Raw genomic sequence first — 14,626 nt, 5'->3', positions numbered from 1 at the left:
GGGATAAAAACCCACAATTAAACTGCTATACACCGCGCGGTATTTAACTTGAGATTTAAAAAAAATTTAAATAAACGTTAAAAAGGTGGATGTCGGCGGTATATAAAGGATGTCCCGAGATTGGATGCAAAAATTCGTAGATTATTTGAAAATAATGCCGTGATATAAAAAAAAATTCTCAATGGATCCATAATTTCTGAGTCTATTTAGTATTTGAAAACCGTGGGAGTTTAACAATCCGTAACTTTCACAAGGACAACCTGTACAATCTAGAGATGGCAAAAATGGATTTTTCAATCGATTTTTAACAAAAATGTATTCTTTGTTTAACTCGATAAAACTTATGGTTTAGGTGATATAAAGAGTTTTAGATTTCAAGAAAACAGTTCGCCATAAAAAGATATTCTGAAAAAAAATATCATAAATTGTAATTATTTATCGAAAATACTTACAGGAGACATCGAAGATTAGAACTATTTGATTGTGTTTCAATGTCTAATGTAAGTATTTTCGATAAATAATTACAATTTATGATATTTTTTTTCAGAATATCTTTTTATGGCGAACGATCTAAATATCTAAATATCTCCTAAACCATAAATTTTATCGAGTTGAACAAAGAGTACATTTTTGTTAAAAATCGATTGGAAAGCCCATTTTTGCCATCTCTAGATTGTACAGGTTGTCCCTGTGAAAGTTACAACACCCGAATTTTTTACATCATGTCCTAGAGCTCCCTGTATATCGTAAATCGATCAAATTTCTACAATTTGTCGCACTTTAATGACTTAAATTATATTTACCGGGTGGATAATAGAAAATTGAAATAATATAATTTAATTCGAGAAACTTTTATACCTGAAATTAACCATTAAATACGACAACTTTTTGACTCTTTATATCTCAGAAACGGTGCTTTATACGAAAATAGTAATCATACGTTTTTTGTAGATAATTTTATAATCTACAATTTTTGTTGGAGGTATTTTCATGATAAAACTCACCGTTTTGCTGAAAATTACGAAAAACTCATTTTTTTTTACATTTGACCTTGAATCAGAAAAACGGTGAGTTTTATCATAAAAATATTTTCAACGAAAATTGTAGATCGTAAAATTATCTACAAAAAACGTATTAATACTTTTTTTCCTATGAGCCACCGTTTCTGAGATATAACGATTTAAAAAGTTGTAAAAGTCTTGAATGGTTTCACTTTTAGTAATTTTTGAATCGTTATATCTCAGAAACGGTGCTTTATACGAAAAAAGTATTCATACGTTTTTTGTAGATAATTTTATAATCTACAATTTTTGTTGGAGGTATTTTCATGATAAAACTCACCGTTTTGCTGAAAATTACGAAAAACTCATTTTTTTTGACATTTGACCTTGAATCAGAAAAACGCTGAGTTTTATCATAAAAATATCTTCAACGAAAATTGTAGATCGTAAAATTATCTACAAAAAACGTATTAATACTTTTTTTCCTATGAGCCACCGTTTCTGAGATATAACGATTTAAAAAGTTGTAAAAGTCTTGAATGGTTTCACTTTTAGTAACTTTTGAATCGTTATATCTCAGAAACGGTGCTTTATACGAAAAAAAGTATCGATACTTTTTTTGTAGATAATTTTATAATCTACAATTTTTGTTGGAGGTATTTTCATGATAAAACTCACCGTTTTGCTGAAAATTACGAAAAACTCATTTTTTTTGACATTTGACCTTGAATCAGAAAAACGGTGAGTTTTATCATAAAAATATCTTCAACGAAAATTGTAGATCGTAAAATTATCTACAAAAAACGTATTAATACTTTTTTTCCTATGAGCCACCGTTTCTGAGATATAACGATTTAAAAAGTTGTAAAAGTCTTGAATGGTTTCACTTTTAGTAACTTTTGAATTGTTATATCTCAGAAACGGTGCTTTATACGAAAAAAAGTATCGATACGTTTTTTGTAGATAATTTTATAATCCACAATTTTTGTTGGAAGTATTTTCATGATAAAACTCACCGTTTTGCTGAAAATTACGAAAAACTCATTTTTTTTTACATTTGACCTTGAATCAGAAAAACGGTGAGTTTTATCATAAAAATACCTCCAACGAAAATTGTAGATCATAAAATTATCTACAAAAAACGTATTAATACTTTTTTTCCTACAAGCCACCGTTTCTGAGATATAACGATTTAAAAAGTTGTAAAAGTCTTGAATGGTTTCACTTTTTACAACTTTTTGAATCGTCATATCTCAGAAACGGTGGCTCCTAGAAAAAAAAGGATTGATACGTTTTTTGTAGATAATTTCATAATCTATAATTTTAGTCTGAGGTATTTTCATGATAAAACTCACTGTTTTGCTGAAAATCACGAAAAACTAATTTTTTTGACCTTTGACCTTGAATAATTTTTTTTTCTAAACAAAGGATACATTTTTGTTAAAAATCGATTGGAAAATCCATTTTTACCATCCCTAGATTGTACAGGTTGTCCCTGTCAAAGTTACAACACCCGAATTTTTACATCAAGTCCTAGAGCTCCCTGTATATCGTAAATCGATAAACTTTCCACATTTTTTCGCACTTTAATGACTTAAATCTTATTTACCGGGTGGATAACAGAATATTGAAATAATATAATTTAATTCGAAAAACTTTTATACCTAAAATCAAGCATCTTTTGGACCGTGAAGTTTTTGTAATTTTTCAAAACTGTTTCAAAAAGATTAGTTGTGATAATTTATGTACTTTATTTCGTTTTATAGAAGCTTTGTTCGGTTGACAGGTAAATTATCAGAGACACGGCTAAGAAGAGGGAACCTTCCCGGATTGATCCTTTCATTAACTACTTTATACTCGGGATATCAGATTTTATTATGAATAAATTTCATGGAGTTAAGCCTGAAACAGCGACTCGTAATAAATTGAAAGTGGAAACTTTCGGTTTAAAAAGTTTAGTGGATAAACAATTTTGAAGAGATAAGTACATCTCGTAGTTGAATATTAAAATTAATTTAACTAGAATCGCTTCTATATACAAAATACAGAAGATAATACCTTGGTTATCATGCAAAACACACTTTCCGAAGCTTTATTTTATCAACGGCATTTTTTAAAATTATCTTGTATACAAATAACCAATGTTGACGTAATTCTACCCTTACTCGGGGGTGGAAATTCAAAATTTTAGAATAAATCGATAGAGAATTGAATTTTATGAAGAAAATGTAGAATTAAGTTTTTTATTTAACTCAATATTTTTTTAGTTATTCGCGATTGGAAATTAATATAAAAAAACCAAGTTTTTCAACATTTTTTCGTGAAAAACTCGAAAATTACGCATTTTCTGGAAAAAATTATTCTTATCAAAATTGAAGCTTATAAAAAAATAAAGAAATTAGTCAGTTTTAATTAAATTTTTTTAATAATATTCACTAACTTATCAGTCACTGAAAGATAATTTTTTCTTTTTCGTAAATTTATACTGAGGTTTGAGCTCAAATAACGGAAAAACTATCAATTTTTCGTAAAAAATTGTTATAAACATTTTAAAAGTACTTTTTTAAACCTTTAAAATGAGTTTTTACAAAACTGTCTAGCATGAAAATTAAGCGAGTTATGATGAAAATTGAAAAAAACACGTTTTTCAACATTTTTTCGTGAAAAACTCGAAAATTACGCATTTTCTGGAAAAAATTATTCTTATCAAAATTGAAGCTTATAAAAAAATAAAGAAATTAGTCAGTTTTAATTAAATTTTTTTAATAATATTCACTAACTTATCAGTCACTGAAAGATAATTTTTTCTTTTTCGTAAATTTATACTGAGGTTTGAGCTCAAATAACGGAAAAACTATCAATTTTTCGTAAAAAATTGTTATAAACATTTCTAAAGTACTTTTTTAGATCTTTAAAATGAGCTTTTACAAAACTGTCTAGCATGAAAATTAAGCGAGTTATGATGAAAATTGAAAAAAACACGTTTTTCAACATTTTTTCGTGAAAAACTCGAAAATTACGCATTTTCTGGAAAAAATTATTCTTATCAAAATTGAAGCTTATAAAAAAATAAAGAAATTAGTCAGTTTGAATTAAATTTTTTTAATAATATTCACTAACTTATCAATCACTGACAGATAATTTTTTCTTTTTCGTAAATTTATACTGAGGTTTGAGCTTAAATAACGGAAAAACTATCAATTTTTCGTAAAAAATTGTTATAAACATTTTTAAAGTACTTTTTTAAACCTTTAAAATGAGTTTTTACAAAACTGTCTAGCATGAAAATTAAGCGAGTTATGATGAAAATTGAAAAAAACACGTTTTTCAACATTTTTTCGTGAAAAACTCGAAAATTACGCATTTTCTGGAAAAAATTATTCTTATCAAAATTGAAGCTTATAAAAAAATAAAGAAATTAGTCAGCTTGAATTAAATTTTTTTAATAATATTCACTAACTTATCAGTCACTGAAAGATAATTTTTTCTTTTTCGTAAATTTATACTGAGGTTTGAGCTTAAATAACGGAAAAACTATCAATTTTTCGTAAAAAATTGTTATAAACATTTCTAAAGTACTTTTTTAGATCTTTAAAATGAGCTTTTACAAAACTTTCTAGCATGAAAATTAAGCGAGTTATGATGAAAATTGAAAAAAACACGTTTTTCAACATTTTTTCGTGAAAAACTCGAAAATTACGCATTTTCTGGAAAAAATTATTCTTATCAAAACTGAAGCTTATAAAAAAATAAAGAAATTAGTCAGTTTGAATTAAATTTTTTTAATAATATTCACTAACTTATCAGTCACTGAAAGATAATTTTTTCTTTTTCGTAAATTTATACTGAGGTTTGAGCTCAAATAACGGAAAAACTATCAATTTTTCGTAAAAAATTGTTATAAACATTTTTAAAGTACTTTTTTAGATCTTTAAAATGAGCTTTTACAAAACTTTCTAGCATGAAAATTAAGCGAGCTATGACGAAAATAAGTTGAGTAACTCGAATTTGAAAAAAGAAAAAATGTGGTAAATTTGAACTTCAATTTAATTTTGAACACGTAAATTTTGAAAAAGCTTGCACTGTTTTTTCCTCATCAATTTCACCAAATTATTTTATAGTAGCTTCACTTAAATAGCTGTCACTTTTTTATTACCAATCGAAACGTCGTAAAATTTGACACATAGTGTTTTGAAAGTTGGTACTTCGTAAACGTCATATGGATTTGACAATAGCAGCGCCATCTATGTGTCAATCACAGGACTTATTGAAAGAAAATATTTGTTTATTAAAACGTTCAAAAATGATTATTCTGATTATTTTTCGATCTAATTATCCACAATAAACATCTAAACTAATCATTTTTCCATGTTTCCATCCGTTGGAAGATCCAATCGATCAATTTACCAAGAATCATCAGCAGCAACTACTGAAACCGTTAACATCGAGGCAAATCAGTTTTTATTTAGCACCAGAATATACAAGAAACTGATGAAAACGTTTGAATCATCTACCAAGTCTACCAAGTAATCGAACGAGTTGCTGTTGCACTCTGTCGAAAGCTTTTTCGTAACACATCATCTTTCCAACTGGTCGTAGCAGTTCTGAAACAGTACGTGGACTGCACCGCCTCTACAATACCGAAAACTGTTTATTCTTTTTGACCAGAGAGATAAACAGAGATATAAAACATTCGGGTGGAAAGTAAATTTGGTTAAGAATCCTTCGGAAGCTCTTGATACCTTCGTTTTTAATAATCTGGGCAATTCAATGGGTTCTAGATATTTATTTCACTAGTAATTTCTTCTGTTGTAATTGGCAGCTTTGATAAATCATCTTTTAGGTTATTTTCTTCTTGAGGTATTTCATTTGCGAATATATTGTTCCCAGATGCCTTTTTTCTGTTTGTTACCTTGTACCATTCGTCCTTGATCATCCTGTATACTAGAGAAGGTCTGTTTCCTATATATATATACTTTTTTTTATTGTGCAGTTTATACTGATCGTACCACATCTTCGCAACGCTCCTTCATCCATTTTTTTTTGCATCTCATATTGTATTTTGTCATTTAAAAATTGCTAATTTATTCAAAAAAATATCCTTTTAGGTTTGATCGATAATTGAAAAGGGATTTATTCAGTCGGGCTGGCAGGTTCTTTTCGACTTGTTAAACCGGATTTCGTTCCCCCTGGAAGGTGATTTATTACAGACGTTTCAAAGGATTTTTGTCATATCCTAAGATAAATTAATTGGTTGATAGGTTAAGTAAGCAGGATAGCCGTACATTACGTCAATAAGACAGGATGATTGAAAGGATTATTTTTTAATCGATATAATAGTGGTTGTCATTTAGAGATGTTTTATTTTATCGCATACAGGGTGAGATTTATAAGGGGGGACGTTCTATAATGACTTGCTTGTTATCTGGAAACAAAATTGACTTAATAATTGTTGAGAAATCCTTCCGAATAGTTCTGGAATATAAAAAAAAACTCACACAGACATTAGGAAAATACTTATTATTGAATACCATGACCAATAATCCCATGGAATCAAACTCTATGGTGTAAAGTGAAGATTGAGGTACAAGGATAGTCCCGGCAGTATCTGACCTGATGACGAATTGTTGGGAAAAGTGTATGGAGCTAAAATATTTGTCTTTCCTTTGTTGGGCCAGATACTTCTGGAACCATCCTCATCCAAAATTCCTTGAAAATCTCTCGAAACTACAACCGAGGTTGCTAGAAAACGTCCAGAGGCTGCACTAGATTTGATCTTGAATCTTCTACTTCCTCATATATTATTGGGAAACGTGGCGGAAAAATTCCAGTCAGAATATTTAGGAAAAGAGCAGGAACGAACAGAAATAAAGAAAATATGTACCACACGACGTAGAGACAGATAAATCATCAAGGATAATGATCTACAAGGTTGACTGTTACAAATGAATCGAATCAAAATCATTTGGTGCAAGATCTGGAGCTTCGGGATGCTGTTTAGAGGATTCAATTCGTGAATCGGATGATTGAGCGCTTTCCATGTTTACCGACTTGTTTTTTTCGAACGAAAATCGTTTCAAATCACAAGAAAATTCATTCAATTCATAGATTAAAACCCAAAATGGAATCCCTTTCCTCTCCATCGCCATTCCAAATCGCAGCGCGCGAAAAAATACAACTACCCTTCACCAACTTTATAAACTGATAGATACTTCAAAAGTTCCGTGGTATACAAACTCCTTAGAAGCTATACAAGTTCATTTTACCCGATTTGTTTATTTGTATATGTATCTGAGTAGTGGAAAACTTCAAACTTCGAAGAAGTTGGGAGTTGCTTTATCAAGATAAAACCAATTTCGCTAATCGAAATATATGGTCTAATAAACATAGCGGCACTACTTTCACGCATTACCAGAGTTAATTTAAGCTGTTTTAAACTTAATTACAAGACATTCGTTATACCAGTAGATTCGGTGCGGTTTCAACAACCATTAATTAACAAAAAAAATCGATAGTCGACTTCACTCGAGCTCGGTTGGTACTTAAAGACAATTTAATCATTATATATGAAACAATTGTATAGAATATACTGTTTTCTACAACTTTTTCAACCCCCGATAGGTTATAAATAAACTACTAGTTCATATTAAACAATAAACCCTCTTCAAAGGAAGTTACCGCCAATAAACTGTAATGGTGAATCTGCGGTTTTGTTTTCCCCATACACACGACTCACTCTCCGATGGATTTTTGCAGAACTATTGTCTTTAGATTGTAGAAAACGAATCACACTTGGCGGGAGTATCAATATTAGTTGTAACACAACGCCGACTGACGCTTGAATGTTCACAATGGAGGAGTTAACAACCATTCTGTTGAATCGGGTCATCTGGAACGACAGATTTACATCCTTGGCCCCCTACATCTTCAAACTACTCCACACCATCAATCAAGAAGTTTTTCCCATACACACGACTCAATCTCCGATGGATTTTTGCAGAACTATTGTCTTTAGATTGTAGAAAACGAATCACACTTGGCGGGAGCATCAATATTAGTTGTAACACAACGCCGACTGACGCTTGAATGTTCACAATGGAGGAGTTAACAACCATTCTGTTGAATCGGGTCATCTGGAACGACAGATTTACATCCTTGGCCCCCTACATCTTTAAACTACTCCACACCATCAATCAAGAAGTTTTCCCCATACACACGACTCACTCTCCGATGGATTTTTGCAGAACTATTGTCTTTAGATTGTAGAAAACGAATCACACTTGGCGGGAGCATCAATATTAGTTGTAACACAACGCCGACTGACGCTTGAATGTTCACAATGGAGGAGTTAACAACCATTCTGTTGAATCGGGTCATCTGGAACGACAGATTTACATCCTTGGCCCCCTACATCTTTAAACTACTCCACACCATCAATCAAGAAGTTTTTCCCATACACACGACTCACTCTCCGATGGATTTTTGCAGAACTATTGTCTTTAGATTGTAGAAAACGAATCACACTTGGCGGGAGCATCAATATTAGTTGTAACACAACGCCGACTGACGCTTGAATGTTCACAATGGAGGAGTTAACAACCATTCTGTGGAATCGGGTCATCTGGAACGACAGATTTACATCCTTGGCCCCCTACATCTTTAAACTACTCCACACCATCAATCAAGAAGTTTTTCCCATACACACGACTCACTCTCCGATGGATTTTTGCAGAACTATTGTCTTTAGATTGTAGAAAACGAATCACACTTGGCGGGAGCATCAATATTAGTTGTAACACAACGCCGACTGACGCTTGAATGTTCACAATGGAGGAGTTAACAACCATTCTGTTGAATCGGGTCATCTGGAACGACAGATTTACATCCTTGGCCCCCTACATCTTTAAACTACTCCACACCATCAATCAAGAAGTTTTCCCCATACACACGACTCAATCTCCGATGGATTTTTGCAGAACTATTGTCTTTAGATTGTAGAAAACGAATCACACTTGGCGGGAGCATCAATATTAGTTGTAACACAACGCCGACTGACGCTTGAATGTTCACAATGGAGGAGTTAACAACCATTCTGTGGAATCGGGTCATCTGGAACGACAGATTTACATCCTTGGCCCCCTACATCTTTAAACTACTCCACACCATCAATCAAGAAGTTTTTCCCATACACACGACTCACTCTCCGATGGATTTTTGCAGAACTATTGTCTTTAGATTGTAGAAAACGAATCACACTTGGCGGGAGCATCAATATTAGTTGTAACACAACGCCGACTGACGCTTGAATGTTCACAATGGAGGAGTTAACAACCATTCTGTTGAATCGGGTCATCTGGAACGACAGATTTACATCCTTGGCCCCCTACATCTTTAAACTACTCCACACCATCAATCAAGAAGTTTTCCCCATACACACGACTCAATCTCCGATGGATTTTTGCAGAACTATTGTCTTTAGATTGTAGAAAACGAATCACACTTGGCGGGAGCATCAATATTAGTTGTAACACAACGCCGACTGACGCTTGAATGTTCACAATGGAGGAGTTAACAACCATTCTGTGGAATCCGGTCATCTGGAACGACAGATTTACATCCTTGGCCCCCTACATCTTTAAACTACTCCACACCATCAATCAAGAAGTTTTCCCCATACACACGACTCACTCTCCGATGGATTTTTGCAGAACTATTGTCTTTAGATTGTAGAAAACGAATCACACTTGGCGGGAGCATCAATATTAGTTGTAACACAACGCCGACTGACGCTTGAATGTTCACAATGGAGGAGTTAACAACCATTCTGTTGAATCGGGTCATCTGGAACGACAGATTTACATCCTTGGCCCCCTACATCTTTAAACTACTCCACACCATCAATCAAGAAGTTTTTCCCATACACACGACTCACTCTCCGATGGATTTTTGCAGAACTATTGTCTTTAGATTGTAGAAAACGAATCACACTTGGCGGGAGCATCAATATTAGTTGTAACACAACGCCGACTGACGCTTGAATGTTCACAATGGAGGAGTTAACAACCATTCTGTTGAATCGGGTCATCTGGAACGACAGATTTACATCCTTGGCCCCCTACATCTTCAAACTACTCCACACCATCAATCAAGAAGTTTTTCCCATACACACGACTCACTCTCCGATGGATTTTTGCAGAACTATTGTCTTTAGATTGTAGAAAACGAATCACACTTGGCGGGAGCATCAATATTAGTTGTAACACAACGCCGACTGACGCTTGAATGTTCACAATGGAGGAGTTAACAACCATTCTGTTGAATCGGGTCATCTGGAACGACAGATTTACATCCTTGGCCCCCTACATCTTCAAACTACTCCACACCATCAATCAAGAAGTTTTACCCATACACACGACTCACTCTCCGATGGATTTTTGCAGAACTATTGTCTTTAGATTGTAGAAAACGAATCACACTTGGCGGGAGCATCAATATTAGTTGTAACACAACGCCGACTGACGCTTGAATGTTCACAATGGAGGAGTTAACAACCATTCTGTGGAATCGGGTCATCTGGAACGACAGATTTACATCCTTGGCCCCCTACATCTTTAAACTACTCCACACCATCAATCAAGAAGTTTTTCCCATACACACGACTCACTCTCCGATGGATTTTTGCAGAACTATTGTCTTTAGATTGTAGAAAACGAATCACACTTGGCGGGAGCATCAATATTAGTTGTAACACAACGCCGACTGACGCTTGAATGTTCACAATGGAGGAGTTAACAACCATTCTGTTGAATCGGGTCATCTGGAACGACAGATTTACATCCTTGGCCCCCTACATCTTTAAACTACTCCACACCATCAATCAAGAAGTTTTCCCCATACACACGACTCAATCTCCGATGGATTTTTGCAGAACTATTGTCTTTAGATTGTAGAAAACGAATCACACTTGGCGGGAGCATCAATATTAGTTGTAACACAACGCCGACTGACGCTTGAATGTTCACAATGGAGGAGTTAACAACCATTCTGTTGAATCGGGTCATCTGGAACGACAGATTTACATCCTTGGCCCCCTACATCTTTAAACTACTCCACACCATCAATCAAGAAGTTTTTCCCATACACACGACTCACTCTCCGATGGATTTTTGCAGAACTATTGTCTTTAGATTGTAGAAAACGAATCACACTTGGCGGGAGCATCAATATTAGTTGTAACACAACGCCGACTGACGCTTGAATGTTCACAATGGAGGAGTTAACAACCATTCTGTGGAATCGGGTCATCTGGAACGACAGATTTACATCCTTGGCCCCCTACATCTTCAAACTACTCCACACCATCAATCAAGAAGTTTTTCCCATACACACGACTCACTCTCCGATGGATTTTTGCAGAACTATTGTCTTTAGATTGTAGAAAACGAATCACACTTGGCGGGAGCATCAATATTAGTTGTAACACAACGCCGACTGACGCTTGAATGTTCACAATGGAGGAGTTAACAACCATTCTGTTGAATCGGGTCATCTGGAACGACAGATTTACATCCTTGGCCCCCTACATCTTTAAACTACTCCACACCATCAATCAAGAAGTTTTCCCCATACACACGACTCAATCTCCGATGGATTTTTGCAGAACTATTGTCTTTAGATTGTAGAAAACGAATCACACTTGGCGGGAGCATCAATATTAGTTGTAACACAACGCCGACTGACGCTTGAATGTTCACAATGGAGGAGTTTGTAGCGCGAGGGTTTCGCAGTCGTTTCGAATGTTGAAAAATAAACGTCCTTCGTATAAACGTTTTTTCTTCATTGAAATATTCAAGACATTCACAAAGAAAAATGATAAAATGATGTAGAATATCATGGATGTGGTTCTTAAATTTTTGTAGCACATTCTAATATTCCAATTTATATGCTCCGACATTAATTTTGATTCTAAGGACGTAATTTCATAATATTAAAAGGATATATATACCCCATCCTTATATCTTTCAGTTTGAAAATTACATTTCGTATTTCATCATTATTAACAGTTTTCGTCTTGGGAAAAGCGATGCTTTGGCTTTTCTTTACCAGAATGAATTTCGTTGTTACTAGATTTATGTTGGTAGATCATAACTTCCTAGCCCAGATTATAACTTATAGACTATCCAGGAGTTTTTTTCCCTATCGCCGCCGTCACAGGTTGGAGTTCATGTTTATACATTCATATAAATCACTTAGAAGTTTTATACTGGAAGATTTATCAATGGAAAATTATCAATTTCCATCTGGTTTTCTGTATAAATAATAAAATCTATTTTAAACAGTTTTTTATACAAAAAAAAAACACTCTATTACACTATGGAGATGTCTTTAGGTATCGACGTTGATCTTCTGTAGATTTATAGAAAGATATGCCTTGGTAATTGATTCTACAAACTTCTACTTCTCCAAAATAAGAAGACTCGTAAATTGGAACGTCAATAAACGAATTTGGTGTCTACCTTCCTTGGTATTACTGAATTACACTCTTCTGAATCAAGTCGAGCATCCTCAGAGGATCCCAGCACCAAATTTGCTTGTAGAGGATCAGAAGTTATGTCGGGGTGTAAATAACTTTTTGATCATGAAAAGGGGTAGTGAAACTTACCCCTGTGAGACGCAGAACGTGCTGTGATCAACACTTTTTGGAACAAGACATCTTTTAGTGGGAATTTTCCCGCCAGGAGCTTTGGAGATAAAAAAAAACGTTCAGGGCGGAGTTTAGAGATAGCAGCTCAGATCTGTACTTCTACAGTGGGAAAGGAACTGATGGAAACTGGTATTAAAGATGAAAATGTACTACGACCAGCAGAAATTTGATCTCCTAGCATGGATCCGAGCGATTCTCGAAGTTGTAGGAAGATTATTTGGAAAAATTATAAAAGAGAAATGTATTGAAAATATTGATTTGGCCGTCACGTTCGCCGGACCTCAACCCGATTGATTTGTTGGGACAAATTGGACAGGGAAGTCAAAAAGCAAAGTTCCATTTCTAATTCACTTAGGGTGGGTGTATATACTATCAAAATTAGCGGTATTTATATTGAAAAAACCAAGAATTTCAATAGAAGACGAAATAAACTGTTAAATTACAAAAAAAAATCATATAATAACAAATTTACTGAACATTTTCCAAAACTAAATCAGTGGAATGAAGATCCAGTATAAATAACAATCATATATCCCGATTTATCACCTTTAGACTATTTTTTCTTGTTTTTCTCTGACGTTTCGATAACCAAATGTTCATCCTCAATGCCTGAAGACGGGAAGTTGATTAATCGAAACGCTGGTCAGACAAATTTTCCGATTATGTTAAAGGCAAATTTTTAATAAAATATATTTTGGAAGTAATTATTTTTTTTTTTTTTTCGTTAAAATAAATAATACAACTCAGATAAAGTATAACTGATGTGAAATGTTTTTTTTTATATATATGATTTTGTTATCAGATTCACCGGATGCGATTTCACAGTCACGTTTTTTGGAAAATCAACCTTAATATTACTAAAACAACACCGTATCTTACGAAGAAAAACATTATTGAACTTGAAGTATTGGCGTGTTGCATTGCGGCAGGCTTCTCTTCTGAAACAAAAGAAAACAAATATTATCCTATTATCCTTTATATGAAAATCGAACATCTTGATTACGTTAAGTCAGCTGTGGGTCTTAAATCGTACCACAGCACACGCAGCTCTCACTTACATAATCAAAATGGCTTCAAATTCAATGATATTTGCGTGTGAGGTATTTAGAGTTGATGAAATTGAGATATGGCAACACTGATATGAATATGACACTGTCATTATAAATTTTGACATTTTTAATAGTGAATGCGACTATCTCAAAAGTTTAGTAGCAACCCTGTACTGTACAATAAATATTACATCAACGATACTCATAGAAAGTCTGTATAAACAGCTCTAGTATAAATGTACAGTTTTTCTAGAACAAAATGGGGCTCAATAGCACAAAAATTGCTTCTTGCACGTTGTCTTGCATCATGTCAAGTAGCCTCAAGCTAAACTTCATCTGTGCATGATTTTGATCAAGAAATATTGAGTCTTGCATTGCATTGCACGTTGTCTTGCATCATGTCAAGTAGCCTTAAGCTAAACTTCATCTGTGCATGATTTTGATCAAGAAATATTGAGTCTTGCATTGCATTGCACGTTGCCTTGCATCATGTCAAGTAGCCTCAAGCTAAACTTCATCTGTGCATGATTTTGATCAAGAAATGTTGCATCTTGCATTGCATTGCACGTTGCCTTGCATCATGTCAAGTAGCCTTAAGCTAAACTTCATCTGTGCATGATTTTGATCAAGAAATATTGCATCTTGCATTGCATTGCACGTTTCCTTGCATCATGTCAAGTAGCCTCAAGCTAAATTTCATCTGTGCATGATTTTGATCAAGAAATATTGAGTCTTGCATTGCATTGCACGTTGTCTTGCATCATGTCAAGTAGCCTCAAGCTAAACTTCATCTGTGCATGATTTTGATCAAGAAATATTGAGTCTTGCATTGCATTGCACGTTGTCTTGCATCATGTCAAGTAGCCTCAAGC

The 14,626-nt window shown here is 33.8% G+C and overlaps 1 protein-coding gene across 1 annotated transcript in view; it reads right to left on the bottom strand.

The window, feature by feature from the left end:
• Nucleotides 1-13,397: 13,397 nt before the first annotated feature.
• LOC130449453 (uncharacterized) overlaps nucleotides 13,398-14,626 on the bottom strand; it is a 36,006-nt gene continuing 34,777 nt past the window's right edge. The window contains exon 6 of the mRNA XM_056787268.1: nucleotides 13,398-13,643. Coding sequence (XP_056643246.1) covers nucleotides 13,531-13,643 — 113 coding nt within the window. The 3' untranslated portion in view covers nucleotides 13,398-13,530. The remainder of the gene's footprint in view (nucleotides 13,644-14,626) is intronic.

Source organism: Diorhabda sublineata, chromosome 10 (assembly GCF_026230105.1).
Source record: "Diorhabda sublineata isolate icDioSubl1.1 chromosome 10, icDioSubl1.1, whole genome shotgun sequence".
NCBI classification, from domain to species: domain Eukaryota; kingdom Metazoa; phylum Arthropoda; class Insecta; order Coleoptera; family Chrysomelidae; genus Diorhabda; species Diorhabda sublineata.
Note: the sequence above shows the minus strand (reverse complement) of the source record. Positions and strands in the feature narration are given on the sequence as shown.